Source organism: Asterias rubens, chromosome 14 (assembly GCF_902459465.1).
Source record: "Asterias rubens chromosome 14, eAstRub1.3, whole genome shotgun sequence".
Taxonomy (NCBI): domain Eukaryota; kingdom Metazoa; phylum Echinodermata; class Asteroidea; order Forcipulatida; family Asteriidae; genus Asterias; species Asterias rubens.
The window spans coordinates 6,450,287-6,472,734 of NC_047075.1; the positions used below are offsets into that span (position 1 = coordinate 6,450,287).

Consider the following 22,448-nt stretch of genomic DNA (forward strand, 5'->3'; position numbering starts at 1 on the left):
ATACGGGATCAAATCTCGGAATGAGATACGGGGCGCATCGTCAGTCATAATGGGTCTGGGGCCCGCTGTAATAGGGAGTCTGCGGGGGTGATGCGCCCCCCCCCCCCCCCCCCCCCGCCACTCATAAAGCCTTTTTCAAGTTTTGATGCACAATTTTGTTTGCTATTGGTAGTTGTATCTAAAAAAAGAAAAAATCAATTATAGCTAAGTATCCTTATAATTTTGCACTCACACGGCGTTTCTTCTCATCCCAATGATCACCAGTATCGTCATGACATGACGTTTTAGGGGTATTTTGCGGCGTGGGGTCCGGGCCCGCTCAAGGGCCGGGGGTAATTTTGCATTTAGATGCTCTGTGGAGTATCTTGGGCCAATAACAGGCATAATGAATGTAACAAAACACAAAGCCTTTAAAATGTGAGCAGCAGTAAAACCTTTTGGGTTAACATCTTCAGGTGCTGATGTATGGCACAAAAAAGGGTGATCATGCGAGTTAGAAGCCTTTGCGGCGTGGGTCCGGGCCGCTTTTTAGGGCCCAGGAAAAAATATAGGCCGTAGAAACTCTCTGGTGTCATCTAGGGAGTCTGAGGGTCAAAGTTCCCCCTCTAAGATCTTGGAATTTAAGGCCTCTTTCAAGTTTAATATGCACATTCTTTGCTTTGTATCCAATAAAAAAAAAATCTGCACAGTGAGTTTAATGCTGAGACGGCGTTTCATCCAAAGAATCCAGACAATAAATTTTAGGGGGTGGGGCAAATCTATAAAAGATCAAGAATGCAAGTGCGAACAAGAAGCCTTATACGCGTGATGGTCCGGACCCGCTCAAGGGCCCTGGAATTGTGCAAGTTTAGATGCTCTGTGGTGAAATTTTCGGCCAATATTATAACAGGCATAATGAATGAAACAGAACATAAAGCCTGTTGCAGCAGTAGAACCCTTCATGGTTAACAACATCTTCAGATGGCACGAATACTGGGGGAAATTTGTCAAAGATTGAGCTTGCGACCACGAGTGTGCTGGCTTTACTGCGTGGGTCCGGGCCCGCTTTAGGGCCCGGGGAAATGTTGCATTCTCGATGCTTTTATGGTGCAATCTTATAGGCCACTGTAGAGGCCAGTTTGGCAAACGAAACAATGCAATAAGTCTTCAACATTAATTGAGCAGAAGAATTTGAGTAATGGCAGACAGAGACAGCGCGTCACAGTAAAGTAAACATACATTAACGAGAGAACTAAAAAGTTTGGAGATGTCGCGCTTGCCCTTATAAGTTATTAAGACACACGAGTTAACTCAAATTGGGGGAACATCCCCACCCCGGATTGATGCCAATGGCGGGAATTCGGAAACAGGGTTTGGTCTTCAGTGCAACACCGTTTGAGCGTCTTGATATAAAGATGGTCAAAAACATGGAGGGATAATAAAACAAATTATGATATATTATTGTGTCCCCCACCCTTCAAAGGGGGAGTTGGGGACACTTTTGTCCCACCCTCGTTTAAGGGGGGGGGGGGGGGGTTGGGGACACTTTTGTCCCACCCTCGTTTAAGGGGGGGGGGCGGGATTTGTCAACGATGGAGCATGTGTTAAGCTTTTACGGCGTGGGGTCCGAGCCCGCTTTTAAGGGCCCGACAAATGTTGCGTTGTAGATGCCATGTGGTGCAATCTTTAGGCCAATTTTGAGGGGGGGGGGGATTTTTTATTTATATAGTGTCCCCACCATTCAGAAAGTGGTGTATTAATTTGTCTCCCCCAAGATTGATGCCCTTGACGGGACACAGTTGCATAGTTGAGCTGGTCAAAAAAAATGGGGGGGGGGGGGGCATCTAAAATATTGTGTCCGCCGCCCTCCAACATTTGGGGGGACCTGTAGTTATGAACTGTAGTAACGTTTTGTGTATGACATGTTACCACAACAAAGGGGCCTCGGTGTCCCGATCCCCGAACTGTTGAGGAGAGACTTGACTCAAATTAATTAAAGGAACACGTTGCCTTGGATCGGTCGAGTTGGTCTTTGAAAAGCGTTCTGTAACCGTTTGTTGTAAAATGTATGGTTAGAAAGATATTGTAAAAGTAGAATACAATGATCTACACAAATAATGGGACAAACACGCCCATGCTACTAGGCCTCATCTTTTTCTGAGCAAGTAACTTGCTTAGTTCATCAGCCCAGCCTATGTTCCCACGGGCGGTGTCCCAGGGGATTCTGTCCGCGGGGCCTTGGTTCCAGTGGGAGTGGAATCGTGGGATGTTACTATAGGAGAATGATTCAAAAGAGGGCGCTATCAGAAGAAGTTTGTACTTGTCCGGGGGAGAGAATCTCGAATGATGTGCTTGCACCACAGTAAAATTAATAACCCCTTGCAAAGAGGCCTCCATCTTTGGTGAGCGTGCAAGCGTGAAAGGCAAATAATAATATTATAACATTCTGAGGTACTCATGTCCCCACCCTTTACCCCCTGTACCCGCAAAAGACTGGTTAGTAGTCTGAATAATGGTACATGTGAGACAATTATTTATTAAATTAGTCCAGGAACCTGCAATAATACATTTTTGTAGCTTTTTATAAGTTAGCTACTTACAATGTATCTCAAACAAAAAGAGAACACAAAGAGAAAAGTAGCCCTTTTCGAAACCATGTCTAGGCTTCGGCTTTGGATTCGGCTTGACGCTCCGTTCTCACGTCTGCTGAAGCCCTGAGCGCGCGCTAACACCCAAAGCACGGGCAATTGTCGAAACAGACGAAGTAACCGGCGGAGCTAAGCTAGCCTGAGTAGAATCCAAAGCCGAAGACGTCGTTTCGAAAAGGGCATGATCTCGTCTAAACCATCACATCTAAACCATCACATCTCAGAGCCGTATAGTGTAAAGCGCCCCCACCCGTTCGGGGAAAAAAAATTAAGACCAGCTCCCGCCGCCGAAAGAGTATTGTAATACGCGTATAGCATGACTCCCAATGATTCGGAGCCAGTCTACATTGAGCTTTCATAGTCTTTGTAGCAGCAGTTTAAAGTTGTAATAACATTATTGAGAGTATGGAAATAAGTATTAATTACCTAAAATAAAAAAAATGAATACAAATCAAGTACATTTTTTCACAAAAATGTATAGAAGCTTAAATTTATTGTCATTTGCGAAGCCAAAAGAAGAAGCAAAAAGGCGAGGTTTTTAAGAAACGGTTGTAAAGAGTCTAACAAAAGGATCAGCTTAGTATGTGCGGATGGGACATGTACACACAGTAGTACTGCACGCACGCATGCATCATACACACAAGGCCGCTGGGTGGTCAACATTTGGGCGTCGCACAAACTGATCTCATTCCAACGCGTGCATTTCTGTAGGAGTCTAAGGAAAAAGATCAAGTCTGATTTGGGTGTCTTTTCTTTGCAGAGGTCATGTTTCTATAAATGAGTGGAGATACGGTTCAGACAGGACGGAGGAGTTTGTTTGCTGTTTAATTAACAGACACATGTTGGACACATAGACAAAACGATGACAGAATACAAATTGGTCGTCGTTGGAGGTTCGTAATTAATATTGTGCCAAGTGCCAGTCAGATCACATTATGATGTAGTTTTACCCATTCCATTATTCATCATCACAGTCACAACACATTCATTCAGTGTTGTCCATCGTGATGCTTCCGTGTCAGTGGGTTGTCACTGTCACTGTCACTGTCAGACCCGTTTTGTTTGTTTGTTTGTTTTCTTGGTTTTTTCAAGACGTGTAGACTGTATGATTTAGTTAGTCATTAGTGTATTCATGTACTGTGTCGGGATATGTTGGCCCTACTTGTTTTGCATTGATTGGAAGGGTGCAAATGATTGATTGAATATTAAATAATTATTGATATCAATATAAACCACAAGGGAAACTGACTGGGTAAATTAACCCAGTCAGTTTCCCTTGTGGTTTATATTGATATCTGAAACAAAAAGTCGCATCCCCTTAAGGTGATCCCCTAGCTGCCGCTTCCCAGGTTGTATCGTAATTTGGGTGTGGTCCCTGGCTACACGGCAGTTAACGGTTGTATGGCTTCTGACTGGCACCCCCGAACAAAATATTGACAAAATAGGGACACCGCCAATATAGGGCTAGATAGCTCAGTTGGTAGAGCGCCGGCACGTTAATCCGGAGGTCGTTGGTTCGAATCCCACTCTAGTCAATTCTTTGTTCAACCCCAAAAATAATTATTGAATGACAAATCCTTATCATCGGACTAGGGCTAGGACTAGCCTATTTCTTGTAAACAATATTTACCATGCTTAGTACAAACTAAAAACACACGTGTGTGTTTATTTTTAAACAACAATGAGTGTTAAACACTGACCATGGAGGTAGCACTGACACTGCTCAATAATGTTGCATGTGGTTGCAACTCAACATGGCAGGCCTGATACTTCACGGAGGCAACGAAGGCGATTGCCTCCGTGTCCCCTGGTCATTGCCTTGGTGCCCTTGAAATGTTCCAGTACAAATTTGCAATTTCATCATATGGAGCCCTTTACCAAGAAGAAAATGCCTTGGTGCCCTTGCCCTTTCAAAAACGAAGCATACAGCCCTGACATGGCATGATGGTCATGGTATGGAGGTTAGTTGCGATTAACTTTGATTAGTTGCGATTAACTGTGATTAGTTGCGATAACGTAACACTCCTGCCGACGGCGGAGCCAGAGGGTTACGAAGCATGCTCGAACGTAGTTGCGATAATCGTAACCCTCCATCCTCCCGACGGTCGGAGACCGGAGGGTTACGACACAAGACTGATATTATCGGTGTAACTAGCAGTTTTGACCAGTTTTTGCCAGACTCGTGATCAGATTCGTCCTTTTTTTCCACTTTCCAAAATCATGACAGACATTCTAAACACATGGAGTTGATCTTTATTGTATGACAACGTCATCTGGAACCCTTAAAACAACATCATGAAAATATTTGGCAGAAAAAACGACAAAAACTTACCAAAAGACTGACCGAATATATCCATAATCCATAGCGGGACCAACTAGTGATTTTGAACGTCGCACTTGCTTGGCAACAACCAATCAGCGTGACCCAACCATCGATGTCGTATGCGTATCGGCCATTCCAGCTTGCAAACTCACCGCCTGTGTGTGTAAGCACTGATCCCCCGCACCGAGTGCGCAGCATGCAGGCATGTACATGTACATGTACATGTACTGTGTGAACATCGTGCGTGCACAAACTATACAGCTCGTAAGTAAGTACCGTGTGCTGCTCCATACCCCCACATGGCCAAACACACCCTGACGTTGTGTGTGTGTGTGCAAGTGTACACAATACATGTACATGTACATGCCTGCATGCTGCGCACTCGGTGCGGGGGATCGGTGCTTACACACACAGTGCGGTGAGTTTGCAAGCTGGAATGGCCGATACGCATACGACATCGATGGTTGGGTCACGCTGATTGGTTGTTGCCAAGCAAGTGCGACATCAAAATCACTAGTTGGTCCCGCTATGGATTATGGATATATTCGGTCAGTCTTTTGGTAAGTTTTTGTCGTTTTTTCTGCCAAATATTTTCATGATGTAGTTTTAAGGGTTCCAGATGACGTTGTCATACAATAAAGATCAACTCCATGTGTTTAGAATGTCTGTCATGATTTTGGAAAGTGGAAAAAAAGGACGAATCTGATCACGAGTCTGGCAAAAACTGGTCAAAACTGCTAGTTACACCGATAATATCAGTCTTGTGTCGTAACCCTCCGGTCTCCGACCGTCGGGAGGATGGAGGGTTACGATTATCGCAACTAGCTCGAACGAAAAAGGCGAATACTCTAGTCAACAGATTTGCAAAATCTTTACCACTTTCAAAAATCATGACACAAATTCTAGGAACACAGACTTAATCCTCAATGTCTAAAGAATAACACACAATTGAGAAAATATTTTGGAAAAAAAGGACAAAAACTTGCCAGATCCTGGAGCGAAACAGTCACAAATGTCCCAGGTTCTATTTTGAACCTATCGCATCGCCATTTTGTGACTTCCCGATGTGTTCAGTGCTTTATTTTTTGGTCACCAAGCGCTGAACCACAGGTACCAGCCAATTGGATTGATGAATTGCCAAGCCGCGGCCTAGTTGGACTAAACCATTCTGTAAAAGGGGTGTTACAAGGGAGTGCGCCAGTGCGTGCGCACTATATGAGTGAACGGCGGGCATAGTAAACGGACAGCGCACCTGCACTGCCGCACTGCCTTATCACCCCTTTGCAGAATGGTTTAGTCCAACTCGACCGTGGCTCGGCAGGTCGTCAATTCAATTGGCTGGTACCTGCGGTTCAGCGCTTGGTGACCCAAAAATAAAGCGCTGAACAGATCGGGAAGTCACAAAATGGTGATGCGACATATCAACCTGGGACATTTGTGACTGTTTCGCTCCAGGAACTGGTAAGTTTTTGTACTTTTTTCAAAATATTTTCTCAATGGTGTTTTGAGTGTTATTCATTAGACATTGAGGATTAAGTTCCTGTTTATAATAGAATTTGTGTCATGATTTTCGAAAGTGGTAAAAAATGACCAAATCTGTTGACTAGCTGTCGAAATTGTACGTGACCATTTCGACCATTTCGCCCTTTTCATTCGAGCATGCTTCGGCAGGAGGGTTACATTATCGCAACTACAATGTAAGTTGCGATAAGGTATTCCTCAATCCCGTTTTGAAAGTAAAGCTGGACAAGTTTTGAGATGTGCCCCCTTTCATCTTATCAAAGTTGATAAGAATTAGACAGTGCCATCTCCATCAAATATAAGATTTGATGTTTTTTTCCATTGAGCTATATGTACAAATCGTGCCTGCAGGAAGTCTAGGCTCTGTCACTGTGGCTCTTTTGTAAAAATGTGATGTCACAGGTGACATTGTCTATAAATGTAGCTTTTTTACCTGAACCTACTGGCTGATCCATAGGTACATTATGTACAATTGTTTTACAAGGACTGGTATGAGCATGGAGGTAGAATGAGTACATGTACATTGTAGGTCCATGTACTAATGCCTAAATCACCTTGCATTTCTACCTCCATGCTTGCACCTAGGGCCTTTCTCAAACCACGGCTTGGGCTCCGGCTCAGGCTCCGCGCTGCTCCAAAATGCAGGTTAAATGCAAGCTGCGTACACAGCACGTGGAGCCTAAGCCTAAGCCCAAGCTGAGCTTTGAGAAAGGCCCCCAGTAGTATGCTGTCATGTACTTGTACTGATGTACATTGTAGGTATGTGAATGTACTGTATGAAATAAACCCAGGTACATGTGTTACCTTGAGTTTGTTAAATTCGAGACTTCCTGTTGAAGGAAACCCAGTGAGTGAGTGAGCAGACCATACAAGGTCATGTTGTGTATAGCTTTCATACTGGACAGTGCATAGTGGTCCTTGATGTACACACATGTACTGTGCATTGTTCAAAGTGTACACAGCATGTACCGTAAGGTTACAGTGTACTGTAGAATACTAGATTACAGTACTTACAGTTACAGTGTACTGTAGAATACTAGATTACAGTACTTACAGTGTACTGTAGAATACTAGATTACAGTACTTACAGTGTACTGTAGAATACTAGATTACAGTACTTACAGTTACAGTGTACTGTAGAATACTAGATTACAGTACTTACAGTGTACTGTAGAATACTAGATTACAGTACTTACAGTTACAGTGTACTGTAGAATACTAGATTACAGTACTTACAGTGTACTGTAGAATACTAGATTACAGTACTTACAGTTACAGTGTACTGTAGAATACTAGATTACAGTACTTACAGTGTACTGTAGAATACTAGATTACAGTACTTACAGTGTACTGTAGAATACTAGATTACAGTACTTACAGTTGTTGTACTGGTACTGAGTAGGCCTGCTCATTCCTAGTTATTAGTTCTAGTTATTACCAAGGAGAAATTGCCTTGATGTCCTTTGTCCTTTCAATGATGCAGCATATAATGTACAGGCCTATTTTGGGTAAATATTGTGTTGAATCTGAATTGTAATAATATCATGGTAGCATTAGTGTACGCATGACGTACAATGTACATTTAATAAATAATAATAATTTTATTCATTGCGCCCATTCCATAACATAAATATTAACAATTTACAACAGGAAAAAGTGAGAAAATACAAAATCCATAAAATTGTAATACAAGAACCATAGTACATGTTGTAGGAAGTCGTAGAACTACATGTACTACGCTAGAAAAAAAATGAAAACAAATTGTCCTTAAAAAGATGTTTGTGAATTGATAAGCCTGAATATACTGTAATGTGTATTGTGTTTTGTTTTTTGTACAGCTGGTGGTGTAGGGAAAAGTGCCCTTACGATTCAGCTCATTCAGAACCAGTAAGTAAGATTTAGATGATAATCTTTGTATTGTTTGTTTTCCTATTATTTGAAACAGCTGGTGGTGTAGGCAAGAGCGCCCTAACGATACAGCTCATTCAGAATCAGTGAGTACAAATTATGTAAAATGTCATCCATGCCTTTTACTCAAGCAAAATATTGTGTTGTTATAAAATCATTGTACAGTAGGGGCCTAAGTGTTTACAAAGTTACAGAACGTCGCTTACTAATGTATGTTACAGTAGAACGTCGCTTACTAATGTATGTTACAGTAGAACGTCGCTTACTAATGTATGTTACAGTAGAACGTCGCTTACTAATGTATGGTACAGTAGAACGTCGCTTACTAATGTATGCTACAGTAGAACGTCGCTTACTAATGTATGTTACAGTAGAACGTCGCTTACTAATGTATGTTACAGTAGAACGTCGCTTACTAATGTATGTTACAGTAGAACGTCGCTTACTAATGTATGTAGCTACTGAAATGTTGATACTGAACGTGACCTTTGACTCGAACCATACTGAAACTCTGGCCGACAGCAACATGCAATCAATGACACTGACTGACAGCAACATCACTGACAACAACATGCAATCACTGGTACACATACATAGTACATAATAGAAGATTGTTGACCAAACGTTAAAGCCATTGGACACTTTCGGTGAACAGTATTGCCCAAGTATCACGACTTAAATAGCCTATAAAATACAAACCTGTGAAAATTTAGGCTCAATTGGTCACCGGAGTCAGGAGAAAATAACGGGAAAACCCACCCTCCCTTGTTTCTGCATGTTTCGCCGTGTCATGACATGTGTTTAAAATAAATCCGTAATACCGATGCCTGTACTTGAAGTGCAAAAGAGGGCGCTGCAGTTATACCAAAAAATACAAAAGGATCTTTACTTGATCCTACACAGGGGGCAAGCCGTGAAAATGGAAAAACCATAATTAAAACATTGAAACGTATGTACGTGTACGTCCATTAAGTTGGATCCTAGATTTAGACTTATATCAGAAAGCAATCACTCACCTTTGCTACACATATTTTTGTCTTCCACAGTTTTGTTGATGAATACGACCCTACCATTGGTAAGTTGGATTCTAATCTGATGCATTTGATATGTAATATCCAGGCCTGTTCGCTTCATTTTTGAAAGGGCAAGGTCACCCTACACGTATGTGAAAATTGTAAATTACTACTGGAGCATTAATTCATGGGCACCACGGCAGTGACCAGGGTGCATGGAGGCAATCGCCTTTGTTGCCTCTGTATACTATCAGGCCTGAATATCCTATGTATTGTGTTCATGCAGGCTGGCAAATCATTGTTGTTCATATTTGACATCAAATAGTAAGGAAAGTATGTGCACAGTATGTTTACATTTGCTGCTACAAGAGACAATCAGCAACAAGTGTATTGAAAAGCTGCATTAGTAATTTGAATACATGTTCATACTAATTATGCTATTTCCCTCATGGACAATGTAAAGGGACGCCTATGTTTGGTAAGGACTAAGAGTCACCCTGTTCAAGGACAATACTACAACAATGTGTAAATCTGTTTTGAGTGAGTGTTGGCTCTGAAAAGAGCCGGTTTGGTCTTGACGTTTTGAGCTGTAGGACTATACCCTGCTCATCTATACTGTTTGAAACGTCGAGACCAAACTGGCTCTTTTCAGAGCCAACACTCCTTCATACACATGGTTGTTTACCTGCAAGTTTACTATTCATATTTACATTTAAAGTTACTCTTATTCTTCACACAATGCGAAGCTTCAAACACTATTTACAAGATTTAAGTTTGATGCTTTTCTGACCTCTTGAATTGTGTAATATTGTTTAAATTTATTTAACAAATTTGACCTGATATATTTTTGCAGAGGATTCATACCGTAAGCAAGTTGTTATAGATGGAGAGACGTGTTTACTGGACATTCTGGACTCCGCAGGTCAAGAAGAGTATAGGTACTAGACTAGTTCATTTATCCTTCATTCTTATTTATTGGTACTCAAAGACAAAATTTAGTTGAAAGTGTTACTTAAAAGCAATGGACACTGGACACTTTTGTTCATGTTGGTTGGTAATTTTCAAAGACCAGTGTTCTCACTTAATGTACATATCCCAAGAACAAATCAGTGAACATTTTGACTCAATTGGTCATCATATATGTACATGTAGTTGCAAGAGAATAATAAAAGAAAAAAATCCTTGTTGCACAAATTTGTGTGCTTTCAGCAGCATTCAGATGCCCAGTAAAAGACTTCAGGCCTAAAGTCTTGTGAGAAATGACCTCTTTTTCAGTGGGAGCAGTTTTGCAGTGATGAATTCTGAGACTCAATTATGTAGTACATGTACGTTGTAAGGGTTTTACAAGGTGCTACGGTGCATACAGCCGCTGCAACCATGTACGTTGTAAGGGTTTTACAAGGTGCTACGGTGCATACAGCCGCCGCAACCATGTACGTTGTAAGGGTTTTACAAGGTGCTACGGTGCATACAGCCGGTGCAACCATGTACGTTGTAAGGGTTTTACAAGGTGCTACGGTGCATACAGCTGCCGCAACCATGTACGTTGTAAGGGTTTTACAAGGTGCTACGGTGCATACAGCCGCCGCAACCATGTACGTTGTTAGGGTTTTACAAGGTGCTACGGTGCATACAGCCGCCGCAACCACGTACGTTGTAAGGGTTTTACAAGGTGCTACGGTGCATACAGCCGCCGCAACCATGTACGTTGTAAGGGTTTTACAAGGTGCTACGGTGCATACAGCCGCCGCAACCATGTACGTTGTAAGGGTTTTACAATGTGCTACGGTGCATACAGCCGCCGCAACCATGTACGTTGTAAGGGTTTTACAAGGTGCTACGGTGCATACAGCCGCCGCAACCATGTACGTTGTAAGGGTTTTACAAGGTGCTACGGTGCATACAGCCGCCGCAACCATGTACGTTGTAAGGGTTTTACAAGGTGCTACGGTGCATACAGCCGCCACAACCATGTACGTTGTAAGGGTTTTACAAGGTGCTACGGTGCATACAGCCGCCGCAACCATGGACGTTGTAAGGGTTTTACAAGGTGCTACGGTGCTACAGCCGCCGCAACCAGGAACATCGGGGCCAACTCCTTCTCTTTTCGATAAGTGCACGTGGTTCTTTTACATGTGTTATACAACACATGGGACCAATGACTTTACGTCCCATCCAAATGTTTGAGTAAACATTTTTTTTTCACTGGGATTCTAAATACCTATTTTCATCTCTTGTTTATTTTGATGTTCAGCGCAATGAGAGATCAATACATGAGGACTGGAGAAGGTTTTCTCATCGTGTTTGCCGTCAACAATCGTAAATCCTTTGAGGATTTCAATTTATATTGGTCCCAGATCTACCGAGTGAAGGATGCAGAAGAAGTCCCTATGGTCTGTAAGTATGACTAATCAGGAACAGGTTGTCTGGTTCAGTGCCTACTGACCCTGTCACTATAGACCCATTGCCCCGTATTGACCAATGTCATACAATCACAACCTAACCTACATGTAACCTACATGTACATGTAACGTACATGTACAATGTACATGTAGTCTGCCATGTTTGTCTGGATCTTCTTCATACTTACCCTGGTCTTCAAATGTCTCAATACCGCCTCTGCGCCTTCATACCTAACGGATCTCATTCAGTTGTACAAACCTAACAGATACCTCCGGTCATCTACTGACACCAGACTGCTTGCCATCCCCAAAACATGCACCACTACTGGGGAAAATAGCTTCCACGCTGCTGCCCCCAAACTCTGGAATGATTTACCTCACAGCATCCGCCACTCTAGCTCACTAGCAGCCTTCAAGAAATCTCTCAAAACCCACCTGTTCAACTGATTTGCTTGCTTTTATTTATTCTTTGCTCTTTGTTTATTTTGTGTGTACAGCGCTGTGGTACTTTCCCCTGTTAGTTATAGCGCTTTATAAATACATTGTATTATTATTATTATTATTATTATTATTATTATTATTATTATTATTATTATTATTATTATTATTATTATTATTATTATTATCTCTGCATGCATTTGACCCAATATGGAAAGCTTTGCGGTAACACCATGTAATGACTATCTCTAAATGAGTTATTATTATTATTATTATTATTAAGCATTTAGGTACGCTATTCATGGTAAAACCATATCACAGCGTTTACAAAGAGCAATAAATTAAACATTATACAAACAAACAACAATAAAAACAAAAAACAAAATCAATTAGGAAAGAGGTAGGTTTTAAGAATCTTCTTAAACACATTTACTGTTTCAGCAGATTTATTATAGGAGGGAAGTTCATTCCACTCATGAGCTGCTGAAACAGTGAATGTTCGATCTCCCGCCTTACTGTGAGTCATGGGAAAAGTAAGGCGAAATGGATCTGTATTGGAGCGAAGATTTGTACGCAAAGGTCAATACAACTGAATACATTCATTAAAATACACTGGTGCCTGATTGTGAAAGAATTTGTAAACAAATAAAAGAATCTTAAATACAATCCTTGGTTTAATTGGTAACCAATGAAGCGATCTTAGAAGAGGCATGGCATCATGACGGCGATCTAACCTAAAGATAACACGAGCAGCCCAGTTCTGCAAACTTTGAAGTCTCTTAATATGCACCTGTGGGACTTCTGTAAGCAACCCGTTACAATAGTCTAACCGGGAAAGAACATGGCTGCGAATCACATGATGACATGCCTCTTCAGATACATACATGTACTTCCGTATCTGTGACACATTTTTTAACTGAAATCGAACAGACTTGCAAAGGTGGTTTATTTGGTAAGACATAGACATATTGCAATCAAAATATACACCAAGGTTCTTGATTGATGTTGATGGTGCAATCTGAGTGGTTCCAAATGTAAAAATGACATTGTTCATGTTGCGCAAGTTGTGTTTAGAGCCAATTACCAAAAATTCTGTCTTTTGCTCATTAAGTTTAAGTTTGTTCTTTCCCATCCAACTACTTATATCCATAACACACGCTGAAAGGGTTTGCAATGCTGTATCTAGGCTATTTGGTTGCTTAGGATCAAATGAAAAATACAACTGTGTATCATCTGCATAAGTGTGATATGAAACCTTATGATGTCTAGCAATATCTGAGACAGGTAACGTGTATATAGTATAACCAATGGGTCCAAATACAGAACCCTGAGGTAGACCGACTGTGTTGGTAGCCACTACCGAATGTTTCCCTTTGATCTCAACGCATGCAGACCAATCATCCAAGTATGACGTAAACCAACTCAGGGCTACACCCTCTATACCTAGCCTGGTTGACAAACGAGAAATCAAAATATGACGGTCAATTGTGTCAAAAGCTGCTGACAAATCTAATGACAAAAGTAAAACTACCTGACCTTTATCCATGGCAGATAAAATATCATTTTTGACTTTAATAAGTGCACTCTCAGTACTGTGAAATGGTCTATATGCAGACTGGTTAGGATCCCACAAGTTGTTTTCGTTCATGTAAACTGTGAGTCTACGACAAGCAACCTTCTCAATTAACTTTCCAATAAAACTCAAATTAGAGACAGGTCTATAACTGGAAAGGCAGTCCTTATCAAGATTTTGCTTCTTGATAAGAGGTCGGATTATGGCGGACCGTGCTGTCGAAGGGAATGTGCCAGTCTGCATTGACGAATTAACAATATCTGTTAGTACAGGAAGAAGAAAATGTACATGTTCCTTCAAAAACCAAGTGGGAATTGGGTCCAAACTACAAGACTTACTAGGAGATGACAAAATAATCTTTAATACCTCATCTTCAGTTGCAGGATGTAAGTAAGAGAGTGAATTAATATGCACTTGATTACCCATAAGATCAATGGAATGATGTAGATCATCATTAATGCTACTCTGAATCCTTTTTACTTTATCATCAAAGAATGTTAAAAAGTTATTGCATAATGATTCAACTGAGTCATGAAAAGGGAGAGATGGCACCTTTCTATTTAACAAATAATCAACAGTCTTGTAGAGATCTTTATGTTCACATGTTGACAAAGTTCTTTGAAAGTATGCTATCTTTGTGCGACAGATCAGGTTTGATGAATAACGCTGTTTATTCAAGAATTCATCACGGTCAACATCTGATTTAGTCTTCCTCCACTTTCGCTCAGCCCGACGTTTTTCCCGACGTGCTAAATGAATGTCATTGTTGTACCAAAGCATCCTCCGACGAACTGGACGTTCTTTGGGGTGTTTCTGAAAAGAATTGTTGATTTCAACTCAACGTTTCGATCAGTGTGCTCTGATCATTTTCTCAGATTACCCTGATCGAAACATTGAGTTTAAACCAAGGGTTATTTTCAGAACCACCCCCAACTCATTTACAATTATAGAGATGGTCATTACGTGTATGGTGTTACTGCAAACCTTTCCATATCATATTTCCACCATGCAAAGTTTCAAATCCTACTCATTTGACCGGACTCGCCTGAATTCATACCCCAAACACTTTTGCTATACCTAAAATAATTTATTGTTTATTTTTCCTTAATCTGCTTTAATTTTTGTTTGATTCAGTGGTAGGAAACAAAATTGACTTGTCAGACAGAACAGTTGAAGCAAGAGATGGTGCTGCAACAGCCAAGAGTTATGGCATTCCCTACATTGAGACATCAGCTAAAACCAGACATGGAGTGGTAAGGATTTCTACATGTCCATTTGGGTTTTACCATTATACACCAATGTGTGTAAGCACTGTGTCTCGGTACTTCCTGAGTTATGTGGACAAAATCTCAAGCATATTACTTGGGTGGGATTTGAACCCACGACCGTCATATAGATTGGTTTTGTCAACATGATTCTGATTCAAGCTTAATATATGTTGTTAAAGCCATTATACACTTTTGCTAAACAGTATTGTCCAAGTCCCACACTTCGTGTATCACAACCTTTACATAAAATAACAATCCTGTGGAAATTTAGGCTCAATCGGACATCGGAGTCGGGAGAAAATAACGGGAAAACCCACTCCTGTTTTCGCGCGTTTCGCCGTGTCATGACATGTGTTTATAAAACAAATCCGTAATTCTCGCTAACGAGAATTTATATTGTTTTACCGTTTTCTCAAAAAGTAAAGCATTTCATGAACTAATATTTCAAGAGAAGTCTTTCACCATTACCTTCTGTAAACCCTGTAAATTATTTGTAAATCTGTGAACTTTTTTTTTTGTTTCTGTACCTGTTTGTTTCTGTTTCTTAACAAGAATTACGGATTTATTTTAAACACATGTCATGACACGGCGAAACGCGCGGAAACAAGGGTGGGTTTTTCCGGTGTTTTCTCCCGACTCCGATGACCGATTGAGACCATCAAATCCATCCAGGCTTGATAATAAGTGACAGCTAGCCTTAAATCAAGGCGCACGCGGCGGCACCCCCAGATGGCACGCACGAAAAAAGACACAAAAAAGACTGTGGGCTTTTAGCAACTCGATTATCTAATCAATTATTCATATATGCACCTTCTGGGTGTTGCTCTCATCACGTGACTTTTATAGTGTGCCCTTATGTGTGTGTGGGTCATGGGGCGTGTACGGCGTGTGATCTATGGTTATTGTGTCTTCTCAACAACTCATCACACTCATCATGAGTTGTTGCCAACAACTCATCACACCCTTGCATTATGCATTACATTTCCTCTCACGAAAATCTGTGGCAAAAAGTAAAGAAAAACATAAGGCACCAAAACGTGTTGCTAAAGGCGCTTTGCGGCTTCGCCGCTCACGCTGGTCTTTTTTTGTGCGTGATATCTGGGGTTGTGCTTGACATCTTGGGGTGTCGCGTAGGCCTTGACTATGGCTAGGTGACAGCAGGTACCCACCCTTTGGCCACAGCATCCAAAACCTTTAATCTCTATAAGTCACCTGAAGTCAATCTTTGGTGATTCAATTTATTTGACATGTTTTGGGTTTTTTTCATTTTTAATCGACAGCGGCACTTCGTAGGAAGTCATTTAGTTGAATGCACATATCTGCCTTGAATCCAGACACTTGGGTTTTGCTATCCCATTTGGTTCACGTGTTTTTAATGCCAACTTCAATGTATGAGTAGTTTATAAATAAATTTCTGTGTTAATGTCATGTTACTTATTGTTGACTTGTATCAAACTCCACGTATCAGGCAGTTGGCACAATGAAATTAGTATTGGTCTGATACGTGTGTGTTGTGACAATATTTCCTGTCTATGCAGACCCTGTATGGAATCAGACCCGATGGATAATACTGTACTTATATTCTGTCTTGTTTCCATTCAGGATGATGCATTTTACACGCTGGTTCGAGAAATTAGGAAAGATGTGAGTACAAATAAACTAAGCACGTAATCTTACCACCCCAAACCATTCCTCAATAATCTGCTGTGTAATTGTTTGACTGTTACCTCCTTTAACTGGACAACCTGCACCTGCATAATCAGAGCCATACATTTTGCTGATACATTACTGTTAGTGAGTATAACATTAGACTACACAGCTAGATTTACTCTACTCTCAAACTGATTATGCGAAGGAAGGTTATCTGTTACAACAACTTCAATTCAACTTGAATTGACCTCCATGATGCAGTTTGTGAGAAAAGTAAACAATGAACGATTTAAGGCTACAAATAGCCAAAGTTTTGCTATGGAGAGCATGTTGAGAAAAGGGACACATCTGAAAACTCGTTCAGCTGTTATTTCATAAATCTTTAAAAGACACTGAACACTATTGGCAATTACTCAAAATAATTGTTAGCATAAACTGGTGAAAGTTAATGAGCAATGTAGAGCTTTGTTAGTATAAAACATTGTGAGAAGTGGCTCCCTCTGAAGTAACGTAGTTTTTGAGGTAGAGGTTATTTCTCACTCAAATAATCAAAGACTTCAGCTGAAAGGACACAAAGCAATGTAACAAGGGTGTTAACTCTTATTCTCTTGCAAATTCAATGACCAATTGAGCCCAAATTTTCACAGGTTTGTTATTCTAAGCACAATATGTTTGAATACACCAAGTGAAAATACTGATCTTTGAAATATGTTAATTTTGGTTGGCAAAATGAGGGAACATCGCGCTGTTTTGTACACGGCTAATGGGTGCGTGATGCAGGCGCGATTGCGCGTCTGCTTAGTGCACAACTCTATGGCATTTGCCAATCGATAGGGCATGTACATGTACGCATGCATAAATAATATATTACCATATTTTATGGGAAGGGTCCATTACCAAACGTGTCCAGTGTCTTTAAATTATATGGAAATTATGACCCAAAATGTACGTAGTGTGACATAAAGCACAATATCCTGAATAATCCTGGGATGGAGGAGTTTGACAGCTAGTTCATAATGCAATTACCTAGAGACAAAAGGTTTGTATACAAGAAGGCTGCAGGCTCTAAAGATCTCAGACAAAGGGCTCCTTGTGAGGATTTCACAAAGAGTTTTAAAAGACTAGTCTTATCTTTAAGTAAGGACGAGTTACTCTTAAGTTAGGACTAGCCTCATGTTTTTAATATCTCCTAGGACTAGTCCTATAGATGTTAGGCCTAAGTTAGGACTAGTCCTAACCCTTTGTGAAATGGACCCCTGGTGAGCCTACAAATGAATAACAATTAAAAACAATAACGATAGTTTGATATTAAAACTAGTCTACAAAACACTTCATTCTTTGTTTCTGAAATCACAGCAGTCATGTTTAAGGATGAACAATGACACGAATTAGCCAAGTTTGTGATACATGCAGTGACATGAGCTTCCACAGAACACTGCTGTCACTAAGCTTGGGCGGTTCCAGAAAGCTCGGTTCTGAGACATACCCGGTTCCAATTCAATATAAAACATAAGCCGCCCGTCCCGAGATCACACACAGACAATTGAGCCGATCTATTTTAACTGAAAATAACCAAGTTAATCAGACATCGCTCCCGAGCTCACACACACACAATTGGAGCCGATCTATTTTTAACGAAAATACCAGAATACCCACCCCAAGTCAATCAGACATCGTGCCACCGAGCACCTATTCTCCCTGCATTTAAACAAGTCTTTGATTTAGCCGGCAGTACGTCCGTTGTGTAGCAGTACGGCCGTAAGTGCAGTACGTCCGTAGTGCAGTACGTCCGTAGTGCATGCAGTGTGTCGTCTCTGTACATACAAGTGTACATGCCTGTACATGCCTGTACATGCATACAGTACTGTGTGTTTTGTGCATGGGGCAAGCTTTTATGAATATGGATATATCGGCAGCCAATCACAACGTACTGTCTATTTGGACTTTGGACTCTGTACATGTACTTGTATATGCATGAGATATACATAGATGCCTATGCATTGGAGGGGGCTGTGCACTGTGTATGCAGCAACACGTGATAGTTGATACTCATGTCGGCTTGAAGCCTTTCACACTGTATCTGCGGTCACCGCTTTCAACATCAAGCCTCAATTTCTAGAGCCGGTTTGTCGCAGGATCGGCTCCACAGAGCTTTTTGTAGTTGGGACTCGGTCTTTTAAAATCGGAACCGACAAAAGCGGGTACCCGGTTCCACAGAAGAGTGGAACCGCCGGTCCGGTTTTCAATTTGGAACCGGGTAGAACCGGGTAACCGAAGGAACCGCCCAAGCTTAGCTGTCACGTCCGCAATAGAATTTTGACTGCGTCTCTCTTTGTGAAATGAATGAGGTCAAAGGTGAAAGTAAACGCCGGTTTGGAGGCAGGTCTGTGGCGTTATTCACGAGCCTCAAAGTGTGATGTCGGATGTTCAGGCTATGTACATGTAGTTCACAGCACCCTCAATGGTTCACAGCGCCCTCTATGGGTCATTGCATTTGATGGTATGATCCACTAATGCTTTGACTTTGTGGACTTCCATACACTGGTGCAGCTAGGAGCATTTGAAGATCTTAGTTTACATTCGTCAATCACAATAGTTATTTGTGTTTGTTTTGTTTCTTTTAATTTCAGAAAGAAAGACGAAATGTCAGCAAGAAAAAGAAGAAGAAGAGCAAGGGAATGAAATGTGTTTTGCTTTAGGATATTATTACCCAATTAATTATCCATTTTAATTCTTAATTCCTAAGTATAAATGTTAACTTGTCTGGCACCCTACTTGTCTATAGTTAAAGGTGCTCTCAAACATTTTTACCATATTTTTGAATTTAGATATTTTCATTTCTGTGACAGAGTCATTTGAAGCTTTCTCAACACTGTATTTAGCATTTGCTTTATATTAGGCATTATAGAGAATAGATATTATTTACAATATCTGAATGGATTGATTTGTTGCATGTGTCATTCCACAAAGTATCTATCCATTTCTTATCAAGGGATATTCAAGCAAAAATGTTCAGAACTTTATGAGTCTGAAGATGGTGTCAGACTTACAAACCCATTGCTTAGAATGATGTGGGTGGCATTTTCCCATTTTTGTCGGCTGTCAAAATTGCGACACGTTATGGTTTAGTGCTGTATGGTCAACTTGGAGCAAGTTCCAGTGCCGCATTTAGTCGACTACTGACAGCAACGCACACCAACTGTGACGCTCTAACTCGAACTACTCGTTTGGAAGTCTAGTCGACCATCAGTACCACGGTATTTGTTCCCCTTTGCACTTTACTAGTGTTAGAATGAAACAGGCCATTGGGACCAGTGGAGCAACCATGCTCATGAGGCTGGTTCCAAATGGTGGACCACAGTAGTCAACCAATGGTCGACCAGCCTTGGTTTGAGTCAAAATAATCAACCTAAGGCTTTAGTTAAACCTTGGTGCTCACTCGAACTTGCTCTTAGAGTACATGATGTGATTATAATTGCAGCAGTCTAAGCACTAAGAATATAACTAGCTGCTAAATTCAAAGCTGTTGTGGTTTTGGAAAGGCAGGTACCATGCTGGTAGCTAGGCACACAGCGTCCCTATTAATTGAAGCCACAAAAACAAAAACAAAATTCAGTGAAAATGGGATATGTGTTGGTAGGCAAGAACAATGTGTTTAGGACCATCATGAAGTGGGTGATCATGAACTAACAAGTACTGCTGTTGTTAGTCTTGGCCCAAGACTACAGTTATGATATTGGATAGTGTACTACGCGCAGCCGTAAATCGCTAAAGCGGTATGATTTAATTTACTGGCAAGCTTGAAATCTAGACTATACTGGCGAGCTACTTTAGCCATTTGCAACTGCGCGTAGTAACTATCCAATATCGAGCACTTCAGTCTTGGGCCAAGACCATGCTGTTGTACAATCCTACTATTGAATGGCAGCTGTTGGACATTACAGCATTGGGTTTTTTTGTAGAGAGATATCTTACAATCGTCTTGTTGTCAAGATCTGTTCATCAACCTCAACCTTTTTTTTCTTTGAAAGTTTTGAGTTGGTGTTTAACATTACAAAAGTGCAACCTTTTCAGTAAACATGTACAATGTAAGTGTTTATTATACTAAAGTGAGATTTTAAGCACTTTTCTAATGACAAATTAGTTTCGAGCTCATTTGATACAAAATGGTTTACCCCCTCAGTAACATTCTTGTCTTTTTGTTGGTAGTTGTTTTTTTTGTTTTTTTTTAGAATAATATGGTTATAATTTGATAAATGTTCAATATTAGGAATTGGAATATAATTGAATACAATGTAATCCCAAAGCGGTCCAGGAATTGTTTTTGATGGATACATTGTGCCAGTGAGTGATGATATAATGATGTACAATGCTTACAAATTTACTTTCTGACTTCTTTTTCTTAATACAAGTGAAACTTTCTTAAACACACCATCTGGTAAGAAAAATATTCAATAGATAAAAATTGCTGAGAAGTGTTGACACAATTTAGGTTTGTGTAATGGATCGCCTTTGAAAGATAGAGGTCCAATTGGATTAAAATTCTAATGCTTTCATTGTCCACTTCACATGACAAGTTGGTTCCTTATTATTTCCTTGTTGCAATGATGGTCATCACTCCTTAGCTTCCATTAAGTGTAACTGCACGTGACAAAATACCATGTACACATGCCTCTGACTCGTTTTTCAGTGCTTTTACCTTTGAATACGAAGCAATTCCTGGTTGATTATCTCTTTGGTTGATTATCTCTTTGGTAAAAATAAGGAATTTCCCAATTTGGCTACGGCCACATTAGGGAAACATGTTAAGTGCATTCTGGAAACCAGTCCATACTCTGAGCTGTCGCCCCAAATGCCATCCAGACATGGTTTATTATCCACGAAGTATGTAATGAATACACATGGATAAGTAATAAGGAACTAACCATTTTGCCGTTGACGTAACTGTTGGTAGTTTTGTGAAAAGCTATAATATTAATGTATAGACTTATTATTCCAACATTTAACTCTGCACATAATAACTATTTGGATTTGTGTACATAACTTATAGAGAAACATTAACGCAGTGTATGTAGTACATGTCTTATGTGAAACCCCTCCCAAGTGTTTGTTTTCCAATCAAATTAAATATTTTGGTTCCCTCTAACCGTATAGTTCAAAAGTGTTTTTATGAAGTCTTTATGTGTGTACAGAACCCGAAATGACATGAGTAACGTCATGATGTTCTATAGTTTATCTGCCTCGATTACAATAGATAATGTTAAAGGCTGTGGACACTAATTAATTACTCAAAATAATTATTAGCATAAAACCTTTTTGTGGTAACTAGTATTGGGGAGAGGTTGATGGTATAAAACACTGTGAGAAACGGCTCCCTCTGAAGTAATGTAGATTTCGAGAAAGAGGTAATTTTCCACGAATTTGATTTTGAGACCTCAGATTTAGAATTTGAGGTCTCGAAATAAAGCATCTGAAAGCACACAACTTCGTGTGACAAGGGTGTTTTTTTCTTTCATTATTATTTCGCAACTTCGACGACCGATTGAGCTCGAATTTTCACAGGTTTGTTATTTTTGGCGTATGTTGAGATACACCAACTGTGAAGAGTAGTCTTCGACAATTACCAATAGTGTCCACTGTCCAATGTCTGTAAAGGCAGTGGACACTATTGGTAATTACTCAAAAAAATTATTAGCATAAAACCTTTCTTGGTGACGAGTAATGG

The 22,448-nt window shown here is 40.4% G+C and overlaps 1 protein-coding gene across 2 annotated transcripts; it reads left to right on the forward strand.

The window, feature by feature from the left end:
* The first annotated feature begins 3,256 nt into the window (after positions 1-3,256).
* LOC117299255 (GTPase HRas) lies at positions 3,257-21,869 on the forward strand. Of its 2 annotated transcripts, none has more exons than XM_033782735.1 (8): positions 3,257-3,520; positions 8,310-8,358; positions 9,426-9,454; positions 10,246-10,330; positions 11,647-11,789; positions 14,940-15,058; positions 16,676-16,717; positions 19,354-21,869. In XM_033782735.1, the coding sequence occupies exons 1-8, from the start codon at positions 3,490-3,492 to the stop codon at positions 19,420-19,422; spliced, it is 567 nt and encodes a 188-aa protein (XP_033638626.1). In that variant the 5' UTR covers positions 3,257-3,489; the 3' UTR covers positions 19,423-21,869. The 2 variants fall into 2 exon arrangements, with proteins under 2 accessions (XP_033638626.1, XP_033638627.1); XM_033782736.1 differs by lacking the exon at positions 8,310-8,358 and adding an exon at positions 8,417-8,465.
* Positions 21,870-22,448: the final 579 nt, after the last annotated feature.